This window comes from Cryptomeria japonica, chromosome 7, assembly GCF_030272615.1.
Source record: "Cryptomeria japonica chromosome 7, Sugi_1.0, whole genome shotgun sequence".
Lineage (NCBI taxonomy): Eukaryota > Viridiplantae > Streptophyta > Pinopsida > Cupressales > Cupressaceae > Cryptomeria > Cryptomeria japonica.
Window position 1 is genome coordinate 760184601 of NC_081411.1, and position 23274 is coordinate 760207874.

Genomic DNA, 23274 nt, shown 5'->3' on the forward strand with positions numbered 1-23274 from the left:
CATCTTCTATAACTTCTAATTACAGGGTCTACATCTTTTCTTCCATTAAAATGGCTTCATAGAAAATAATTGTGCCCCTTGAAAAATTTGGAGTTCTTTCATAATCAAACTCCTATTTTGATTTAACATAAATATTTAGGAACACTTGAAATATATGAGGGATAGATGCAAGCATAGATATATGTATTTCAACTACAATAGAGGTCGACTAATAGAAATGTATATAATGTGTGGTTTATCTTCTATGTGCACCCTAAATATTCACTATTTACGAGTACTTTATGTTGGATATTGTTGGTCATTGTTGCTACTAGGATATGTTGTTGTCATTGATGTCAACATATTCCTGTGATTTGCTCCGGTGATTGCAGATAGGGAAGATTTTCTAATCCAGTTTTTAGTGTTGGTTTGTTGATCACTGTTTTGCAGAGTTTGGTTTATTCTGGTGTGATCAGATCTAGTGCTGAGATTTTGGGATATTATTTTGGATGATCTTGTGTATCTTCATTTCAGATGGTTTGGGATTTGGTGCTCCACAAGTTATCTTTCTTTGTGACAGTTACTAATTGGTTGTGTTCTTGAGCTTTCAGACGTTGACCGATGAAGATTTGAAAAGTGGTATTGGTGCAATTGTTCGAGATGATTCTAACATGCTTGTCAGTGTTTCCTAGTCATGTCATATTTGTTATGGTGATCCACATTGATCATTGTGCAGAGTTTTGGTGGTTTGCATCAATCGGTGATACTTTGCGTGTTATGCGGTATTTTTGGTGGTATAGCGTGTTGCGGTTGATCTTAGCGTGATTTCTGGTGGAGTTGTGCATTTGGGAATTTGATTTAGGACCATGTTATGCTATGTAAACCATTATATCGGTCGAGTGGTCGATCCTTGTATCGTGTGATGTAATTTTTTAATTAAGGGTTGAGGGTTTAGCCGACCTTGTTATCAAGTTTGATGAATTGTATATATAGGTGATATGGTCATGTAATTTAGGTGTTGATGTTGCATCTGCATTATCAGAGAGAGGTTTGTGTGTAAACAAGTGATTTATCCTTCAGTGTTGAGTTTGTGGTGAGATTGGTGTTGCAGAGAAGACAACTGTGCTTAACCAAAACTGTAATCAGGCATTTGGAGATGCTCTTCTTTCAGTTCATTTCTTCCCGATTGTAGTCTGAATCTTATTGTAAGTCAGTGAGACTTCCCTGAGGGTTGTAGCCTTCTAGGCCATTATATTTGAGCAGTGAGCTCTAGGCAGTGTGCCTGAATGCATGTGCATTCCCCATTGTAACATTTTCACATACTATTGCAAAGTATCATCTTACTGTGGGTAGGTTCCCACTGTGGTTTTTTGCTTAACCGGGTTTTCCATGTCAAAATATTGGTGTTATGTGTCGTGTTGTTAATTTGTTTATCTGTCTTGTTATTGTTGTTTATCAGATATGTGTTTTGTGATTAAGTTTGTTATTCTGGTGAAGACTGATTCACCCCCCCCCCCCCACCTCTCAGTCTTCCTTCTTGGCTGCTACTAACACTTTCTTTATATTCTTATATTCATTTCTCATTATATTCCTCTATTATTGATTTTTAGGAAATGGATTGACTTTTGAATGTGAAGAAGAAAGAAGACCAGGTGAGAAACATTGTTTTTCAATGTGCTTACAAGGACATCAATGTGTTGAATGGAAAAAAATATTGAAGTGGCCTATGAGTTGGAGCTCCCATAGAATAAGATGCTTCATAATGTTTTCCATGTGTCTTGTTTGAAGAAAATATATGGTCAACACATTATGCCCTCAAAGTAGTTGGCACCCTTAAATGATAAGGGTAAGAATATTTTGATTCCTAAAGAAGTGATGGACACTCACATCAAACAAATAAGGAACATGAGAATCACATAGTATCAAGTTAGGTGGAGAAAGCCACAAGTTGGAGATGCCACATGGGAAGGGTCTAAGATTCACAAGCATCTTAATTTGCATTGTTTAAGGATAATAAATCCCGAGGGAGGAATTTTCATGTCACTTTTTCAGAGATGGGGAGTTGGGGCTTCCTCCTGGCCCATGCTATAGAGTTGTTAAAGGTTGAGGATGCAACTTTCGACCTGATGCAAGCTAGATAGTTGTTGAAGGTTGGAGATTGAACCTCTTACCTGATACATGCCAAGGAGTCACTAGAGGTCAAATACTAGACCTATTTCCTTACACATGCTAAGGGTTGATCAAGGTTGGGGATTAAACCTACTATCAAAGTGTTGGCAAAGGTTAGGGTCACTTGACCTAGATGCTAGAACAAAAGGATAACACAAACTCAATGATTTTCATGGATAAGGAGTTGGAGCTATCAATTGACTCGTGCCAATTTGAAAGATAAGAGAAATTTTGAACCTTTGATTAAGAAGTTTGCAAGGCCTATAAGGCCGACCTATGATGTAGCATTTGCAAATTCAAATTCGAGCCTTAACACCATTCTAGCTTTGGGATGACTAATTTGGTATTTGTGTTAGGGGACGTATAAAATTAGAAAAACATTTCAATTGGAATGATCCATGTGATGCTATTATATATATTTGGACACTATGCGTTCAAAATATCTTTTGTAGACAAAACACCATAGGAGATTGTGATCAATAGAAGAAAATCCATTGGTTGCTCAAATAATAGCCTGAAAAACCCTTTGGTTGTTTGAGAGCATTCTTACTCAAGGAGATCATTCTCACTTAGGGAGTGCATTGGACATTTAAAGACTTGCAGGAGAGTCTAGTGAGTCAGTGTGTGCATTGTTAATTAATGCTTTACGTTACTATGTAATGATTGCTATAACAATCCCTTCTTGTAGAGATCATATCATAATTAATACAAGTTACCACTATAGTTTGAATCATTTGTGCAAGCTTATTTGTGTTGTTTGAGTATAAGTAATTATTATAGTTTGAATATAGTTTGGCGAAGATCATGTTTATGTTATTTGGTGAGCATTGTAGTTTGTGTTTCAAATTTGTTAAATTTCATTAAAATTTTGAAAAACGGACATTACAAAAATCAACAAATGCTCAAATCTAAAAAGTAAAATAATCAAGAGAACCTTAAGGATCAAAACAAGGGTGGATAAGTAAAGATAAATTAAATATGTTATAATTTTTTTTCAATAAGATAATAAACATAATTTATGGTTGATCTAAACCTTAATCAAATCTAAATGAAGGACATAGAATCAAAATTATTAGATCAATGTAGAAAGATTATGTCTTATATAGTGTTAGAAAGTCAAGTTCACCAAAATAAAAAGAAAAATAGACTAAATTTATAGTTAAGTTGCCTCATAATGACTAATTGGAGTCAATCGATGAGGGCCCATATTTAAATTTAAATTTAAAAAATTATAGATTATTTTTTAGTCCATGAACTAGATTAACTTAGTTCCATGACTGTAGATGTGACCTAGGTAAAATAATGAATATAATTAAGGCTAGAACCAATTCTTAGGGATATTGGATATGGAATCATGTAAGGATAAGGCTATTTGTTATTTTTATGCTAATGCACCACTTGTACACTAATTATTACATCAAGAACAATTCAATCAAAATAGACCCAAAATATATGAGAAAAGTGCAAGGTATGCAATTTCACCATCACAATATTGTTTAGATAAGACATACAACTCTACTTAAAATGTTGAACTCATGAACTCTACTAAATATGATTATTGCATATACACACCTTAAAATAATGGAACTTGAGTACAAGCTAGATAATCCTTGAATAAAAATATAATACAATATATTAAAAGGATAAAAAGAAGCATTAAACTAATGTGTTAACTATCCTTTTCATTATTTCTTCATTTAATACCTAATATGTATAAAGTAATAACAAACTATTTGAAATATTTATTTAAGAAATATAAGTTGAAGTTGTGTATTACCGTAACTATTAAAAGGAATAGCACAAGAGAATCATGCATATTTTCAATAGTTATTGATCATTCTATAAGATGAAAAGAATCATGAAGAGGAAATATATAATTGAAATTAAAATTTAGTTTTATGTCATTAGCAATGACATTGTGGGTGACAATACCTATCAAGGGTGAAAATTTTCATACATTTGCATCAATGTTCACTTGGTATATTGGTGTTTGTATAGTTGTGCTAATGTCTTGCATGACCGTGATGACATCCTCTATAAATTCCAATTACAAGCTTTACACCTATCTTTGCATTAAAAGTAGCCCGTTAAAAAAATAATTGCACCTATGACATAGTTGTTCCTTAATCTAATTCATTTATTAATTTCACATGAAATTTTAGGAACACTTGAAATGTGTGACCTATATGCAAGCACAAATATATGCATTGCAAATACAATAGGGGAAGAACACTAGCTATTGTCCATGTTCCAATTAATGTTCATTGGTTTCGCTAATTAAAAGTCCACTAAAAAATCATCTAGTAGGTAGGTCAATAATTGCCCATTTTTTGGAAAAAAAAAAATAGTAACTAGATCAATTGTGCAATTTTATTGGTACTAATAGCACACGATTATTGAGGCATTTGTGTATAAGTATTGGATCAATTGTGTTGTTTTTTGTTGTTGTCAAAGTGAACAGGTAATGGGGCAATAGTGAATATGTTTCAAAAGACACTTTGAAGACTATTTTTGACCCTTGCACACATAATGAATTCCACAACATTCATCATTATTATACAAAACCCATAACAATAGCTATAAATAATTAAGCTACATACAAAGAGAATCTCTAAATATGAAATTAACTATAAGACTACTCTACTCTTCCCAAAAATTAAAATAATAAATATAGCTAAATGATACTTGATTGCTCTTCTATGTGCACCCTAAATATAGCTAAATGATACTTGATTGCTCTTCTATGTGCACCCTAAATATACCATGTTCGGAGTACTATGTTAACGTTTTTGTATTCATTTCTCATTAGATTCCTCTAACATTTGATCGTTAGGAAATGGATGAATTATGAATGTGAAGAAGAAAGAAAAGTAGGTGAGAAAATTAGTTTTTGAACGTACTTACAAGGACATCAAAGTTGTGAACGGAAAAATGCTGAATATGCACTCTCTAAGATATAAATATTTTGCCTTAAGATTTATTAGTACCTATGTTTACTGATCTTAATGCTCGTGGCTCAATTTTTTTGGGGAATTAGATGATATATAAGGCAAATCCACCTGTGCGTCACTAAAGGGGCTCAAATAATAACCATACCTGGCTGTATAGAATGTATATATACACTGTCTATATTACAGTCACATATTGCTCATATAAATATTTATGTTGCTGTAGAGTCACCTAGGTCACTCAAAAACCTAACAAAATACGTACCCATACGATGTGCGTGTATATACATGTAGGCCAGCCTTATCCGGAGTTAGAATTGCTGTAGAATTGCTGTAGTCTGCATGTAATAATTATGGTTACTAACATAGCACGCTATATTCGCTTCCTAAAATCGCACACAACCCAACCCAACAGGTCACATAGAGCAGCTTTCTGTGAGCATTTAAGAGAGGAATATTCACTGGGCTGAAGAAAATATATTAGGAATGAAGATAGCAAAAATGCTGATCCCCTTCTAGGATTGGATTACCCAGTTGTCAGAAGAGCTCGCAGCAGACTATCAAACAAACTGCACGCCCTTTAAGCTCACCACTAACATACATTAATTTCCTTCATAGTAGAGTAGCGCCCTGCTTCAGGTTCTGACACAAAACTGCTATCTTGCAGTGGCCAATAAGTGATTTGAAATTAGCCATGATTGATATATTCCAGAGTCCAAACTCGACAATGCAGCCGTGTTAAGATTACTAGAATAATGCAATGTGCCCTCTTCCTATAGAACTCAATTCTGATTAGGATTGTGTAATGTACCATCTTCCTTAACAACCCAATTGTGTAATATAGTATGTACCATCTTCCCAAACTACCCAATTGATTAACCCCTCTGAAATCTGCTACATTATGACGTGGAAATGTATACGTGCATTATGACGTGCCCCATCCTCGCCCTTTTCCTTAGGCTTGGTTTTAGCTATGCTAGACATTGAGTGAAACAGTGGCATTCAGTGAATCCCTCCCAGATTTTTCTCAACGGTTTCTCCTCTGTGCTCTTATTCCACGGGGACCAGAGTCCTTTTGAGGTCTGCTTCTTTTAGTTGCTACGCTGAATATGATTTGTTTTCTACTGGTTTTACATTCGGGAGGGACTTAGCCAACTAAGCCAACTAAACCGTATTGGTGCTGGTTTTTTTGTTACACCTACAATTGCCTGCATTAATTCTTCTGACTGAGTGCCTCTTTGGATTTAGTAGTAATACCAGGCTTGTACTAAATGCCCCTTGAAATCTCACCTTTTGTTCTGTCCTTGGTGGTGGTTCCTCTGATTGTGTGCATGTTGTTCACGAAATGGAAGAGCACAGCATCCAGGACGGCCAAAATCAGGAAGTTGCTAGAACTGGCAGAAGAAGAAGCAGGCAAGGCTGAAGCTGAAGCTGCTGCAGTTGACTATGGTAATTCCAGTACCATGTTGGACAGGCTTAACCAGTGTGCTATTTGTTTTGGTCCTACAACAAGCCGCTGTTCTAGATGCAAGACTGTGAGATACTGGTGTGTCCTCTCTTTAAGCTTGTCAAGTATATTTCATCCATTACTACTTCAGAATTGCAGCTGTAATTTATTTTGCACAAAGTTCAGTTGAACCGTATATAAATCATTCTCTTCTGAGCTTCCACAAGCTTTGAAAATATTATTAAAAAAATGAACTATGATAGTGTAGGGAGTTTTATTTGTATTTGGGCATCTAATAAACTCAGAGGAGTCCTATTCATTTGCAACTTTGAAGTCATATATTTCGTCTAACTTAATTACATCAGTCATAGTGTTCTGTGAAAGTAGGCAAATTCCATGTTCAGAGATCTTGTGGTGACGCATAAAAGCCTAGTTTATATTTTGAGGTCGATTTCTGGATTTATCATACGCTACTTAAAAAGTCGATTAAGTCTGTTGGTAACTGGATAGAACTTGTAAAAAATTTGTGTAATCTCAAAAATCAGGTAGTTAATGCATTTAAACCTACAATAAATCTGAATTTAGAAAGTATATGCACACACATTGACCTCTATGATTGCATGTGGTTGAATAGTTTTTCATTTTTCACTATTTATTGAGTCGGTTATAACAGCATCAGTTGGAAATTCATGCTTGATATCGTCTATCTTCATTCCTTTAAATCCTTACACGTATATTTCTAGAAGCGAAGTCTAGAAGCTAAGCATATTTCTCATACTTAGCCAAACGTATATCTTATGTTATCTAGCAATTGGCTGACAGGTACAAATGATCTCTATTCTCGAGTCTCGCATGGTTAGAACAGTTACCCTCTTATATACTAATTCATAAATTAGGTTTACATCTGCTAACTTCAGACTCCATCATATGACTAGTACACCCTTATTTAGCAAGCAGTTAATAAAAGAAACACAAATATTTTCTATTTGTGTTATTACTTTTCAAGTTGCTCCAACATTGACACCTGAATGTTTCTTTTGTTTTTGTTTTGAGAGAGCTTATGTAGAGATCTTCTTTTTCGTACATGTGATTGTTGTACTTAATTCTCCTAACAGATTTGCTGCAATCGTGAATTTGTCCAATTTGTCCATACTTCAGAAAATAAAAAGAAATCCATCTAACTTGGCATTTGCACATGGTATTAAGAATGCTGCCTACTAGGATTTATTACTGCCTGCCATGTTTGTATGTTCAAAGATAGAGAAAATTGGCAACTTTTCTTATGGCTGTGATACATTTTTAATTCTGAAGCCATTTGTGTGAAGAGTACCATTGACATTGCATGCAAAAAATAGTCAATTAGCTCTAGCTACAAAACCCTTTGTATTGACAAAGCATGCAAAAAATAAATTGGCTCTACCTACAAAGTGCTAGCCACATACTTTTTGTATCACCGGGGAAGAATAGAAAACATGAATGACAGAGTCCTTGTGTCACTGGTTGGATTGTTTGTATTGATGATCACACCTTTGTAGTTTGTAGAAATACGAGTGGATATGATCAATTAAATGTTTTTAGGTTTGCCTCTTCTTTGTTATTTTGCTGTCCTTATTTTCTTTCTGGCTCTTTTTTGACAACTGACCTTGTATGCTTGTGTCTTGTTCCCACGTTTGCGACACATTTTCATTTTCTTTCTACAAAATTTCCTCCCTCAACCAGATATATGCAACTTCTAAAAGATTAGTCTCCCCAATTTATAATTGTTATGTCCAACGTATTCAGATTCTACTCATGCTGAGTATGGTGCACAATCTTTTGGGTATTTAATATTAATTACATATATGTTCATAGTGTCGTGGACATTCTATTATGCCTAGGAATTGTTGCTTATCTTAAGAACATAGTCATTTTAATGAGCAAAATGTATTTGTTGATTTAGGATTCTAAACTGTAGGCTTTCCACTGATGTTTAAAATGAAAAGGGTCGCAATAACTTTTCTTAGTAGTAGAATTTACACTTGCCAGTAGCAGCAACGTAGGATATATTAGAACACTAGCATTAAGCATGGTTATAACTTATTGACTCGTTCACATTTGTATTGATATTTTTCTATTTTGTATTTTCCTTTGGTTCATATGGAGAGATTCTTGTGACTTTTAATAATTAAGCTACAATAGATGGCAAGTAATGAGAATCCAAGCTATAGCAAATAAAGGAATGAGTGAATATGTAAAATTTCGTTCTGGTTTGTATATACCTCCTCCAGTGACCTGTTACAGAAAAAGTAATGCTGACAGTTACAACAAGTAGCTATTAACCATCATATTTATTAAATATATATCTAAACACAATTGGTGGTTGATTTCAAGTATCAGTGGCATTTCTTTATAGCTCCTCCATTGTTCCATATAATTGTCACACCATGCAGACCTTGTCCAGTGAAGTCTGTGTTTAAAGAAGCTCTTTTGTATTTAAAAGTGTAGATTATTAATCTGTGTTTTTGGGAAACATCATTTATACAAGCCATGGTAAATGCTTATCGAGATGTACATTTAACAAGAGTGACTGTTTAACTCTACAGCTATTTGTACATATAAAATAATCGACAGCCTATATAACTAATTGGGATTCATTTGATGAATAAACGACTATGATATTGATGGAGTGCATATTGAACAAAAAATTGAAAAAATAAAACACCTTGATATATGGCAGGATTGATAATTTAATAATAAGAGCACTTAAATAATAGATTGTTATAAATATCCAAACCTGTGAAAAGAAACTATAGCCTACAATTTGGCTTTCATCTAGAGATTGTATTTAAGTTGCTTGAACTTGAGTTCTTGTTGTAGTGAGAAGCTAATCATATTTTACTTTTGTGGAGTCTGTTTGATTTTTAAGTTATTCTATATCATTCATTTGTGCTTGAAAATTAATTAAGTCCCAGTGAAAAGTTGTGAATGGAATTCCATTTGAAAGTTGCTGCAAAAGCAATTTCAAACATCAAATGGGCATCAGTCAAATATGTGTGCAAACTGGGATATGTCTTGGATTCCAAGAGACAAGTCAGAGGCAGTATTATAATGTTTCTTCTGCCTCTTGTAGTGCAGGAATCCTGTCTGGCTTCTGTCAGGCTGGGAGAAGATTTGTGTCGAGAGACTTTCTGAGAAAATTTTACATTTTCTTGTCTCTACATACTGTTGATTCACTTAGTACAGTGTGGAATATGCTGTTTTCACCTCTTATACATCTCTTGCTGTAGCATCTCAGTCACAAGTGGAGAGAGCTTAAGAGGCATAGTTTTTTATTGAACCATGAGAGCCAGTTGACCACAACAAAAGATAAGTAAAGGAGAAGGAGAGTAAAGAAGTAGTAATAACAAAGCTTTCATCCCATGGACACCATACTGAGGAATTGTAGAATATTTGCATTAAAATCAATGATATAATGAGACTAGTTCTATTAGTGACCTGTCTAAAATATCTGATGATAACAAGTAGATTATAATAGTTCAATCAGTAGCTTCCTCTATCCTATTCATATGGTCAAAGCCATTAACTGGATTAAATAGTTTATCAGAACACCAAAACATTCTCTGGGAAATGAACTTTGGTGTATAACAAGCAAGTAAATTAATTCTAATATTCATTAGGTATAATATTCTTTTTTTTTCTGTGTTTTTTGTTATCTGTGAGTTCCAAAATCCATTATTGTTCTAGAGAGATAAAATATAAATTGGTAATGCTTCAAGTAGAATATGGCCTGAATTTGGTTGAGGGAGGCATCCCTTTAGCATTTGGGTGATAGGCCATGGGACATAAAGGCCCATTTACAAAACTTCTACAGCAAAATTTGAAGAAAAGCTGCTTCAATGAACACTGTCATGGGGACTACCGCCATTTAAAATGCTTTAAAATACTTACTTCCATTTTTTTCATAGCTTTACAGTTCCTTTATGTATTTGCAGCTCTGGAAAGTGCCAGATAGTTCACTGGAGAAAAGGTCACAAGCAAGAATGTCAACCATCAGATAGCAGAACTAAATCTGATATTCCAATTTTGTTCAAGACAGAGGAAGTTAAGACTTTGGATGTGAATATACAAGAGGCAAGAAACTTTGTTTCTGGATCCCAAAGGTTGGGTTCTCTTAGTGCTGAAGTTTCTGAAATCTCTGCTTCAGGAGAGATTGATTTGCAGATAACTAATCCTAAAGCAACAGAAAAAGTTTCAGATGTTGAGGTTTCGAATGCAACTGAATCTAGAGAACCAGCTGTTTTTACTGTTGAACCTGAAGTAAACAACTCAGATATCCATTTATCAAGTAACATCTCAACACATGTCCCTGCAACGGCTTCTCCCATTAATGGTATGCATGGCTGTCAAATTACACTATCTGATCCTTGCAGTACATGTACAGAAGCTTTACCACATTATGCAAACTCAGATACTGGCAGCTCTTGTGATGGAATCGGTCTTTCCTCTGAAAATATTGTGAATCAAGCTACCTTCCTAGCGGATGCAGTGAATCGTGTTCCTTGTTCCAGCGAGAAAATGTTCAATGCCTGTAATAGTAAAATGTGTGATGATCCAGTCCCTCCCAGTTTTGTCAAGAATCTGACAGGGTGTCCCGTTTCTGAACACAAACTCAATAGGTCTTTGAGCTTCACCCATGATCTTTCTAGTCCTGGTAGATTTATTTATATTACTGAAATAACTCCAGATAGTACACACGAAAGTTCTAAATCCAAGAATAATATCTGTGACCATCCTCCTGACCACTCTTCAATTACCGATAATCATATTGTTGATACTGCTAGTTCTGAAAATCATATTTCAGATACTGATAGTGAGATATCTCGTTTGGATATTCCATTTTTTGGAAACTTTGATGTCAACATCTTTAGCTCTGCCATTTCTAACCTTAATGTCCCTTATCTTCAGAGTTCTACTAGCACATGTTCAGAAAGATCTTTGATGATCGGTGATACTGGTTCTAGCTCCTTATTCAATATCATTAAGTTTCAAAATCAGGAGCCAAATGAATCCAATACTACAATCTCAGAAGATGAAATCCAGGGTCCAAGCACTACAATGTCTAATGGTGCAATGGAAATGTCTCCTCAAATTGTTATTTGTTCTTCTCAAAATAAGGAAAGGGCTTCAGGTTGCACCTTTTCTAACGAAGATGATTCTAACATTGATGATGATTCGATTTCCATGCATAATCTAGACCCCACTGCCAATGGTTTGAATAGAACTGAAAAGAAATCTGCATGGCATTCTAGATCTCCAAAACCTGTGACACCAAACACTGCAAAAAGAACAAATGAATTTCTAGGGGAACCTGCCAAGGTAATTCAGACTCTTCATGAAGTGTTTGCTGTTATAAGTTGTGAATAAATGTACTCGGCAAATTAAGAAAAGATCAAAGTAGATCCATTTTGTGTTTTCAACCTATGTCCTTCATTATCATGGATTTTATCTACAATTGTAATGTTTTTTATTCTATTTTAATCACTGTTTCTCTGATTGGGTTTTTTATTTTATCAGTTACTCTTTCCATATGAATATTTTACCAAGCTTTTCAAGTGGGAGAATTTGGAACTAGCACCTCGTGGATTGATAAACTGTGGAAACAGGTAATCTTAGCATACCTGCGGTATTTATTCAGGGGGAATGAGAAAATATTTTCTTCTTTTCTAGTATCCTTAGGTTATCCATAAACTATTGATTTAATAGCCTGTGGTGGTTGCACTCAGGCACGTTTTCACATTGTGTGACATGATATTTAACAGTAAAGAATATGTTTAGAGATAATACAATCTGATATTTTTGAGTCATTTTAGTTAGTCCTGCAACTAATGCACACTGTTCTTCTCACTGAAAAAGTCAATTTTAAATATTTTAGAGATAGCCTGTGGTGGTTGCACTCAGGCACGTTTTCACATTGTATGACATGATATTAAACAGTAAAGTATATGTTTAGAGATAATACAATCTGATATTTTTGAGTCATTTTAGTTAGACCTGCAACTAACACGCGCTGTTCTTCTCACTGAAAAAGTCAATTAAAAACTAGTTCTTAATTGAGGTCATCCACCTTTGTATCTTACTTAAAGAGTTGCTTGAGAAATTAGTTTTCCTGAATTGCATATTTATGGAGTTTGTGTAATATTAACATGTAAGAATAGAAACATAGCAGTTAAAATAACATTTAAAAGTAAGAAACAGTTTTCTTAAGTTGTGTCACAAATAAATATGCCAAAAATAACTTGGAATACAGCCACATCTTGAATTAGCATTCAGCCTGTTTTTGCTCATGAAAGGTGGGTTATATTTTTAATCAATGGATACATCTTCTCTTTTCAGTCTTACAACATTTAAACTTTTTTAACTACACTCTCATTGAATTAGATGTATTTACAAATAAAATTATAAAACAATCTTGTTAATTATTTGGCTTGGGAAGATGCTAAATCTGTGTTGATTTTAGCCTTATCGATATCTATAATTTTAAGACATTTTCATAAACTGATTGATTTGGAACAGAAATCGGTGAAATCCAATTACCTTAGTTTATGTGTACTTATTAGATGTTAACAAATTTGTAATGAATTCCATGCTATATTTTTTCAGCTTAACATGAGTATGAGTCAATGATTCCAAGAAAATACTTTAAATCTTCATCTATAGTCCAGGGACAATTGTTTTCAGAAAATAATTTTCAAGGTGTTAAGATGTAGAAGGGGAAGATTCCCTATACAGAATTCACACTGTAATCAGAATAGATGCCTAGCAAAGCCTTCTCTAATTTTGGATTTAGTAGTTCAATAACCTCTTTATGATCATGTTTTAGGATTTAATGCCTTCATCATTATGGGTGGAATGTTGTTGATTGTTGAGCAGTATAGTTTATCTTTGAAAGGATTGAAGTCCATTCCTCATTCAGATCTGGCATTGTGGTGATAACTTCCAGACCTTTTAGATCTTAAAATTACTGGTGGCATTGACTAAAGATAGATGAGAGACTATACAGGTAGTTAGAACTAGTTTTAGGAGGCATATATTCGATTTACAACGTTCTTTCTCTGTTTTATTTCTACTGTACTTTTGCTGAGTATTTCAGCAGAGTGGCTGAAGTTCTTTCTTGTAGGTATTTCAACATTCTTAACCTTGAATTGGCTGAGGTTAAAGACCTCCAGGTTATTTGGATCAATCTGACACGATATCCTTATGGCCTTGTATTCATCCTACTTGACATTAAAAAACTATCAATAATGTATTTAATTATTGGCAATTATTTTCAAAGATAATGTTTAGTGCCATGCTCATTTCAACACTGTTGCTTAGAAAATAGTGTTTATGTTCATTGATGATGATTCCTCAATTTGTACAATGCAGCTTTTCTTCCAAGATTAAATGATCAAATTGGTGCAAACTACGTAGCCTTTCTGGATGCATATGAAATAAAAAGCATCTCTTTGACAAGTTAGCTAGATATATGCATCTGTTTAATGTATATAAAGGGCCGTCTTATGCTATCAGTAGAGTAGGATTTTTCTTTTATTAGAATTCTATATAATTTAGCCATTTGTTCAAACTTCATACTATGTGACACAGCTGCAGCAAGTAGTCTACTGTTGCCAGCTGGACATAACTATTGTTTCTATTGTCAATGACCACAGCTTCAAAGGATCAGTTATGTATTGATGTTTTGGTCTCCTTTTGTTGCTCTAAAATGTTGCCTGTTATGGGGACGGTAAGTATAAAAAGTTTAGTACTGAAGTAGAGGAACCATTATAAGTCAGGATTTTTAGTTCATGTTGCATTTGCAGTCAACAATTCATACTAGCTATGCTTTCTGCATATGATGATTTAATCACAACTGATCCTAATCATATGCCGTGCACATCATGACTCAGAGGGAACCAATCTCAATACTGGTAATTGACAACTTCCCCAACTTAATGCATTTTACCATATGACTGCAATGCAATAATTTGGGGACAGATTGTGTCTGAATTCTAGCTGATTGGAAACGCACAAATGCTTGCCTAAAATATGTAGGATCATATTCTTATATTTTTTGATTTCCCAAAATCAAGCAATTTTCCACATCTTAATCAGGAGCATTGAAATGGTTACTCCTGCCACAAAATTGAGGTCAAAATTTAAAATACTTATATAAGTATTCTTGAAATTGATTTTGACATTACCATATCCAAAGAAGCTTTTATTCCATGATTGAAGTTTTGCTTCCCTCGTATATATGATCTAAAATTTGAATTTTCTCATTCTAATTATGAATCACCAATACAACTTGGGGTGATATTTCATCGTGAATATTCTTATATACTTGAAAGTGTGTCATCCCAAGTCATAGCAGTTGTCCAAATTTTGATTAGGGTTATAGAAACAGTTAGCCCTAACATAAATCTGATATCAAAATTCAATACATATTTGTGTGCTCTCAAAATTGAATTTCACTTGACTATATCAAAAGATGCTTTGTTTCCATGAGTGAAGTTTTTCTTCACTGATATTTGTGATTTAAATTGTTTCATTCAAAGGATGAATCAATTTGTTACCTTCTGCTCTCTTTAAAGCTCTTTTTCCCTGCCTGTAAAAAGATAGTATTGTGATTTTTAAATTGTAAAGAATTAGTTTTTGGGTACTTTGTTATCCATGATTTGTGTCTTTCCACTGGTCTATGGGCAGCTGCTTTGCCAATGTGGTGCTTCAATGCCTGACATACACAAGACCTGTTGCAGCCTATCTACTCCATGGATCTCATTCCCAAAAATGTATGTTTTCATTTCTCAGTAGACTTATCCTTACACACAGGCATGGCAATATTAGTTATGGGTTTTACTTGTTTTAGGACTCGCCATTGCTTGCAAAAACAATTCACTATACTATCTATTGGGTCTACTCAGGTCAGAAGAAAGACTGGTGCTTCATGTGTGAGCTTGAGTTTCTTGTTTCCAGGGTGAGAGGAGGAGATGGCGCCTTATCACCAATTAGAATACTTTCTAGAATTAAAAACATTGGCAATCATCTTGGATATGGGAAACAAGAAGATGCTCATGAATTTTTAAGGTAACATGAATTGCAGAGTGCTTAGTTTCTTTCACTTTTTAAATCAAAGGACATTGTATCAACATAGAAATGCCCATTGCGAAAGCAATATTTAAGTATATGCTACAAATTGCAGTGTGCACTTGGAAATTAATCTCCAATATTCTTTATAATGCTTAACAAATGCAATTGAGAACTAATGTGCTTAAACCTACTTACATGACACACACACACAGAGAGAGAGAGAGATTGATATATATTGTTTTACTTTTTCCCTTTCAGGTTTGCCGTTGATACTATGCAGTCAATATGCCTTGATGAAGCTGGCGGAGACGAAGCCATTCATCCAATAACACATGTCACTACCTTCATTCAACAAACATTTGGTGGCTATCTTCAGTCAAAGGTGGTGCTAGTTTTGACTCTTAAAAAAAAAGCGAAAATCTATTGTTTCCTTTAATAATGTCTTTACACTTCACTTGACAATTCTTTAGAAAAAGCATCATTTATTGAACAATTCTGTGTACTGAATAACAAATTCTGTAGTAATTCCCAGGAAAGTGAAGACTTCAACATGAAGTTACTTTTTTCTGTCCATTTACTTATTTTTTCTGCTAATGAAAATTTTTTTGGCTGCACAATTTATGCGTGATGCATCTTTATAGCAAATTCTGGTGATTGCAGGAAGTTAGATGGACCTGTACATGCATACTTTCTCTTAATGCCTTATTCGTCTAATAACAGTTCATTACAAATCACAATTCTTCAGTAATGAACAGAAATCTTTTCCCCACCAATTTTTCATTCATGTATACGGAACTCAATCAAAGCCATAAGAACTGTAGTTATTTTTTATTTCTTATTGCATGTGCAGTGTTCTATGCTCTCTTCTTTCTATTTCCATCATAAATCCGAGGGAAAGAAAACAGAAAAGAGCAGAAACTTAGAAGGATTTTGTGTTAGGAAGTGAATGTCTTGAGCTTCTCTTTAATATATTTTGGATTCAATAAAATTTCAGAGCGCTTGTAGAAATCTTTATAATAAAATTGCAAATAGCTTTCTTTTGGTAGTTTTTAGTGAATATTTCATTCTACTATAATTATTAGTTTTTTAGTTATGCATCCATTACTACTGTAATTTTAATAATTTCTTTTCAACTTAATTGGCAGGTGGAGTGTAAAATGTGCAACTATGAATCTAATCGATATGAAATTATGATGGATTTGACTGTGGAGGTAAATGGGAATATAGAATCTTTAGAAGATGCTCTTAAACAGTTTGCAGCTGCTGAATTTTTGGATGGGGAGAACAAATACAAATGTGATAGGTTAGTGACTATTCCATTTTATGGATTATCAGTAAATAATAAATATTACTCTGGAGCAAAATACTCATCACAGTTATTTTGATTTTGTCCAACCTTTCTAAGAACTGTAAAAGAATAACAGTTCAGGATTTTTATTGATTGCTCTTTTGCCATAAAGGAGATACAATATCTTGGATACATTGTTGATGCATATGGAATCCATGCAGATTTGGCAAAGATTTGTGTCTTTCAAGAAGAGCCTATGTCAAAGACCTTCACAAATTTTTGCAGTTTCTTAGGATTGGCAAATTTATTTATGAAGTTTATACTAGGGTTCTCACACATCACTTGGCCCGTGAATGAAGATGCCAAACAAGGTTGATGTAAAGACAATTTTCATCTGTCTATCCATACAATAGAAACCAACGAGAGATTTGCTGTTGGCAGTAAGAAAATATCCTATATATGACAGAAAGCTTAATGCGACTGTCCTTGTATGTAAGGATTGAAATAATTATGTTGGGGAAAGAGATCATCATCCATACAGATCTCAAACCTTCACAATTCCTGCTGATGTAGAGAAAATTGTAGGAAGAGTGGCATCTTCATACCTTTGGTAGTTACACTAAAACATCAGGCATGAAGAAGGAATTGCCAATCCAGTAGTAAATTCCATCAGTTGATCCCTGGTAAACTCTCCTCTCTGTGCATGACACATGTAAATATGAGACCAACACATGGTAAGAATTGTACACGATGGATTTGGACCAGGAAGTGCCAATTTCATAGCAACTGTTTGAGTTAACCCCTACTTGAAGCTCTTCCCTCTACAAATGACACATTTGGACGTGAGACCAACACATTGTTGGAACTGTACAAGATAGAGTTAAACTTTGTAGAAAGATTTTAGACATTGCATTGTTATAAATCAATTCCAAATCACTACGCATAGGATGAACTCTTGTATCATTTGGGACACTCATGGATACAATATGAAGCAGAATGTCAGAAATTAATGTGGGAGGTTCACTTCAGCAATGTTGTAGGTCATCTTGGAGTTGAGAAGACCGTCATGGTATTGAAGAAGTATTTCCTTTGTCATACCTTAGGTGGTCTTATGATGCAAATTACTGATACATCAGGTCTTGTACCACATGTGACAATCTGAATCAGTGAACGAGTACACTCTTTTGTGAATGCCTTCTAGGCATTAGGAATCAGTTTCCATGGATTTCTTCTTACAGCTCTACTTGATACCAAGAATAGCAATGATTAACAGAGATGCCAATTCTTGTGCCATATAAAAATCCTATTTCATCTTGGGAAGCAACTCAACTGTAGTTGGGTTCACTTTGTGTAATGTTCCCGTTTCCAATGCCCTAGTTTTTGCCCTAAAATTACCATTCCAAAACAAGAAATGGGATAGAGTTAGTGATATCATTTACCAATTGTGGAACAAGATAGATCCTAGTTGAGACCCTGCAATTATGTTAGGTCATTGAAGTATAATCTGTAAAATAGATCTTTCCTACTAGAAATATTATCTCAATCAAAAGCACCTACTAGGGTTAGGAACATTAACTCAATCATATGTTTTTGATATTAAAAGCAGCCAAAACTAGGGGGCTGACCCAGATACAGTCACTATAACAGCAGAAGATAAACTGTTAGCAGAAAAACAGCAAAATCACAGCCTCCTAAAACTTTCCTCTATCAAAAACTTTAAACATACTACCCATATTAACAGAGTTTAAAAGAGTCATAGTAAACAGTAAAATATGTCACGCAGGGCTAAAGATAACCAAGTCCGAGATTAACCAGCAAGGATTATAATCATAACTAGAAACAGTAAGGCCACCAAGGCCATCCAAAAACTCAAAAAACCACCATGTAGCTAACATCCCTACTTCTTTTTGTCATGACTCATCTTGCGTAGGAGCCTCCTAGCCCATTCTTTGGTGAGAAATTTAAAGAGATCTTTGTAGTCCTCTTCCTCCTTCCGTTTTCCTTTCTGGGTGTTCTCCTGCAAAAGACACAGGGTGGTCGCAGAGCTGTGCATGACTTTCAGCGCAAACTTGGTGACCTCATGCAGCCTTTCTTCGGTGAAATTCACTCTGCTAACAATTTCCTGCATTTTCTCGTTCAAGGCATCCACTTTATTCTCCAAATCCTGCAGCTTGCCCTCCGCTTCCTCCTTGATACTGCTAGCTTCCTCCACAATAACCATTTTCTCAAACCTAAGGGTAGGGGACAGAGAATTGGCCCGAGTCTTGGGTTCAACATCCGGGTTCACAGAGTTGTTAGGGCTTTTAGAGACATGGGTAGAGCTACCAGGATGGGGGGCCGAGGTGGAATGAGACGGGGCCACTTTACCCGAGGGGTTGGTATCCTCCTCCGCATCCTCAGAATCACCCATGTCATGGGATGAGGAGGGGTCCTTTAAGGGTTTCTCTTTACTCAATCGTATGCTATAACTAATTTCATTAAGGGAGTTCATTGGGAAGTCATATAAGGCGCCTCGAGCCATTCCATCAAGCCCAGGAGCATGGAATGATACCCGTCATTAATACAGATTGTGATTTATAATCATATGATGCTGTGATGTGAACTGAACTCATTTTTTGATCTATAAATGACCTTCGTAATTCAGTTGCATACTTTTAAAGATTATTTGACAAATTTATATGTTTTTTTTTTGAATGCTTGGAAAATTTGCTGTGTTGGAGTTTTTGAAATTTTTTATGTCTGCCAAGATTTTGCCTGAGTCGAGTTTTTGAACTATGGTAATATCACATTTTCAGTATAGTTATTTGTTCGAGCTTGTTCTTGTTACCCACTACAAGTATAGAAGTAGATACATTTAATAATCTCTCTTTATGAATATCTCAATCTGTGCAGTCCTTAGTTTAGGACATGGTGGTATTGAACATTTTACGTTTGATCACGAACAGATGGTTGGTTGTCTGCAATGTCTTTCATTATTGTTTCTTGAGGCATTCATCTAAAGTCTTAATAAACGAGAGGTTGATATGCATTTTCTGAATATCTGTTTGGACATCATGATTTCTATTGCAAACTGAACATTAATGGACAGCTTTGTTTCCTTAATGACAAGGACAAGTTAATGAGTTTTTGCTGTATATTTTGGTGGTTTTAAGGAAAATTTATTTTTGTTTGGTATTGTTAAGCATTTTTGAAATTATGAATTTTTATTTTTACTTGCTTTATTAGACACAGTGCTTTTCTGTATTTCTGTTCACTATAGGTGCAAATCCTATGTCAAAGCTCAAAAGTGGTTGACTGTGCATGAAGCTCCCAACATTCTTACTATTGCTCTGAAGAGATTTCAGGTAGCACCTGCATTTCCCTTGTTAATTATAAGGAGCGCTTCATTGTTTTCAACAAAAGCATCATCTCATATCTTGAGTGTTTATCTTGGAATTTCGAACTTTGTTTTGCCTCTATCAGACTGGAAGCTTTGGTAAACTCAACAAGATTGTTGCTTTTCCTGAAGTCTTAGACATGTCACCATATATGAGTGGAAAAGGTGACAAGCCACCCCTTTACAATTTGTATGCAGTGGTGGTTCATTTGGATATGCTTAATGCTTCTTTTTTCGGTCATTATATATGTTATGTGAAGGATTTGAAAGGGGCTTGGTACAAGATTGATGACAGTAAGGTCAGTTTCATTCACATTCCCATTCAAAATTTAAAAGATTGACATTGCTTTATCTTCATAAGAAACTGAGATACCCGACAATTTTGCACTGATATTTCTTGTTCTGGAATCTGTCAAGTATATAGAGAATCTGCATGACAGTGTAATGTGTTCTAATTTATTGTTTACCTTGCCAACTGTAACTCAAAGAAATAAATGCATTCAATTGTTGATTGTGTGTCATTTTTTCATCTGGTTTATAATAATAATTTTGGTAATTAAATGTTCACGATACAGGTCAATCCAGTGTCAATTGATGCAGTAATGGCTGAAGGAGCATATATGCTTTTCTACTCTAGGTGAACAATATAACTATGCAGCAGCCAATTATAGATTTTTTATTGTCATTTTAGAGAGCACTGGTTTTTCTCGCACTTTGTTTTTGCATCTAGCATCTTCGGAATTGAGAAGTTTAGATCACAGATTCAACTTATTGTCAACATTTTCAGGTCTAGTCCAAGGCCACCAGCTATTATACTGGATGGAAAGATCCCAGGCTTTAAGAATAATTGTGCGTGTCATGCTATGCAAACTTCCTCATGCAACAAACATAATGTAGAAGCTGATGTGCCAATTAGCCAGTTTCCTTTCTCGGGCTTCAGTGGAGCTGCTAGTATTGATATAGGCCATCCTGTCAAAGTTCAAGACAGAGAGAATTGTTCCATGGATTTAGACTCTATAATTCCAGATAAAGTTGATACTTTTGGTTTCAAAGGTGAAAAACTTCATCCAATCATGCAAGACAGGGACAATGACTTAATTTCAAGAGAGTCTGGAGATTTAACGTCAAGTGATGCTGGATCTCTCTTCAGTGGCTCTGATGAAACTTCATGCAGCAGTGATAGTAATAGGGATTCGATAAGTACAGTGGATCTGGCCGAAACAGTACCAGGAGACCCAAGATATCTTGCATATGGCGGTTTGAATATAGATGAGGCTTGTGAAACTTCTAGTTCATCTTCTTGCATGGAATTATTGTCACGCCCTTCTGAAACACAGACATTTGTTGAAAACAAACCTTCAAAATGCCCTCCTGAAGTAGGTGCAATTTATGGAAACAATTCCATTTTTGCAGATAAGTCCTCCATAAATCAAGGACTCAGGAATAGAAGAACTGTCCAGGGATTATCCTTTTTATCTAATTCACATATTGCAGATACTGATAAACTTTCCCCTTGGACAAGTGTGAGCTCCTTTAAACTCTTTTGTCAGCCATCGTCCAATTCCGTTGTTTCTGAAGAATCTCAGCCCAACGATATGTTAGATTTTAGGGAAAGTATCATAAAAAGGGAGGAGTGCTTGCCTCAATCTCCTCATTGTTCTGGTGTCAATAAAAATTTAAATTGTTCAAAAGATAATTTGTGCCAAAATTTTGTGCTCTCAGCAAAATGGAAGCATGGTACAGAAAAATGGAAAGCTGAAGAAATAAAACGGTTGAAACTTCAATCCCCATCCCGAACTTGTAACACTAGTAATAGATTTGAGCAATATTTAGCAAATGACCCTAAAACATCATCTCTTTCTGTATTCCAATCTTTGGGGTTTGAAAGATGAAAGTGTAGCATTATAAAATTTTGCTTCCCATGGGAGCATTGTTATATTTCAAGTGGGCAGAGTGCTGCTGCAAAAGAAGTTTTAAAATGCTATGACAGCATGCATGGTTGGTATCTGTATTTAACTTAATATTGATCCTTGCTAAACGTTAATTCCAGCCCAGTTAAAATAAAGTAGCCTTTTATATGATTTCAGTATACTGTAGCTTTTTTATGACATCTCTTTTATATATCCAGTTTAACTCTTAAGCGCCTAATGATGGATTCACTATATTTTTGAGAAATGAGGCATAGTACAAGAGGCAATTATCCCAAAGCGTAGATTGTCCAGACTTTTATGGTGAAACTCCAGTTGAAATCCACAGGATACATGTTAAATTTTGAAATTTGTAAATCATTACATCCAATTTTGAGTGTGGCATATCACTAGGGGAATTTATCCAGTTGAAATAAAATTGTAATATCTGACAAACTGATTGGCAAGTAGCAATGACACTATAGTTAGATATATCTATGAACTATTGAATTTGAGTCAATTTTGTCAAAGTACAATTTATGTTAATATTTAGGGCATGTCCCCATGCTGCTGCTTATCTTATTTTGGCTAGCAGCAGCTGCTCAACTTTTTTAGGAGTAATTTGTGGAGCAGGTGGCCCTATGGAAAGTAAAATGGCTGTTTACTTTTATGCAATCATCTTAAATCATTTTTGTAAGTGAAATTATTAGTAATATTTTTGCAAATAAAAATTGTAGGCAAATAGAAAGGAGAAGAAACAAATATGGTAAAGCCACGTGTGTTTTTTCAATAAGCAGCCATTGCTTATTTCTAGCCCCCCCGTTTTTTCAAAGCTTATTTTCAACTTTTAAGCAGCTGCTGCTACACTAAAATAGGGGAAGATTCAAATTTATCCTTTTTGCCTAATTAAAATTCTACATGGGAACATTCTGGTTGCTTAAATTTAAGCAGAAAATCTTGATAAGCAGCCGCATGGGGACATGGGATTAGTCTCGTCAGATAGAGATTTATACCAAACAATTCCTATTTACATCAGGTGTAGCTAAGATTAAACT

General features: G+C 34.7%; 1 protein-coding gene across 1 annotated transcript; it reads left to right on the forward strand.

Annotated features, from left to right (window-relative positions):
* Positions 1–5085: 5085 nt before the first annotated feature.
* Positions 5086–22393, forward strand: LOC131030056 (uncharacterized). Its single transcript, XM_057960737.2, has 11 exons — positions 5086–6642; positions 10515–11898; positions 12097–12185; positions 15265–15350; positions 15483–15645; positions 15907–16030; positions 16794–16951; positions 20196–20280; positions 20399–20611; positions 20888–20949; positions 21100–22393. Exons 1-11 carry the CDS (start codon positions 6368–6370, stop codon positions 22202–22204), a joined length of 3744 nt encoding a protein of 1247 aa, XP_057816720.2. The 5' UTR covers positions 5086–6367; the 3' UTR covers positions 22205–22393.
* The last annotated feature ends 881 nt before the right edge of the window (positions 22394–23274 follow it).

Bases quoted from the DNA above. Each gene is read 5' to 3' on its own strand.
- LOC131030056 (XM_057960737.2), top strand. From the start codon at position 6,368: ATGCCCCTTGAAATCTCACCTTTTGTTCTGTCCTTGGTGGTGGTTCCT. The intron at 6,643-10,514 runs GTGTGTCCTCTC...ATGTATTTGCAG, and splicing joins TGCAAGACTGTGAGATACTG to CTCTGGAAAGTGCCAGATAG. The intron at 16,031-16,793 runs GTGGTGCTAGTT...CTTAATTGGCAG, and splicing joins GTGGCTATCTTCAGTCAAAG to GTGGAGTGTAAAATGTGCAA.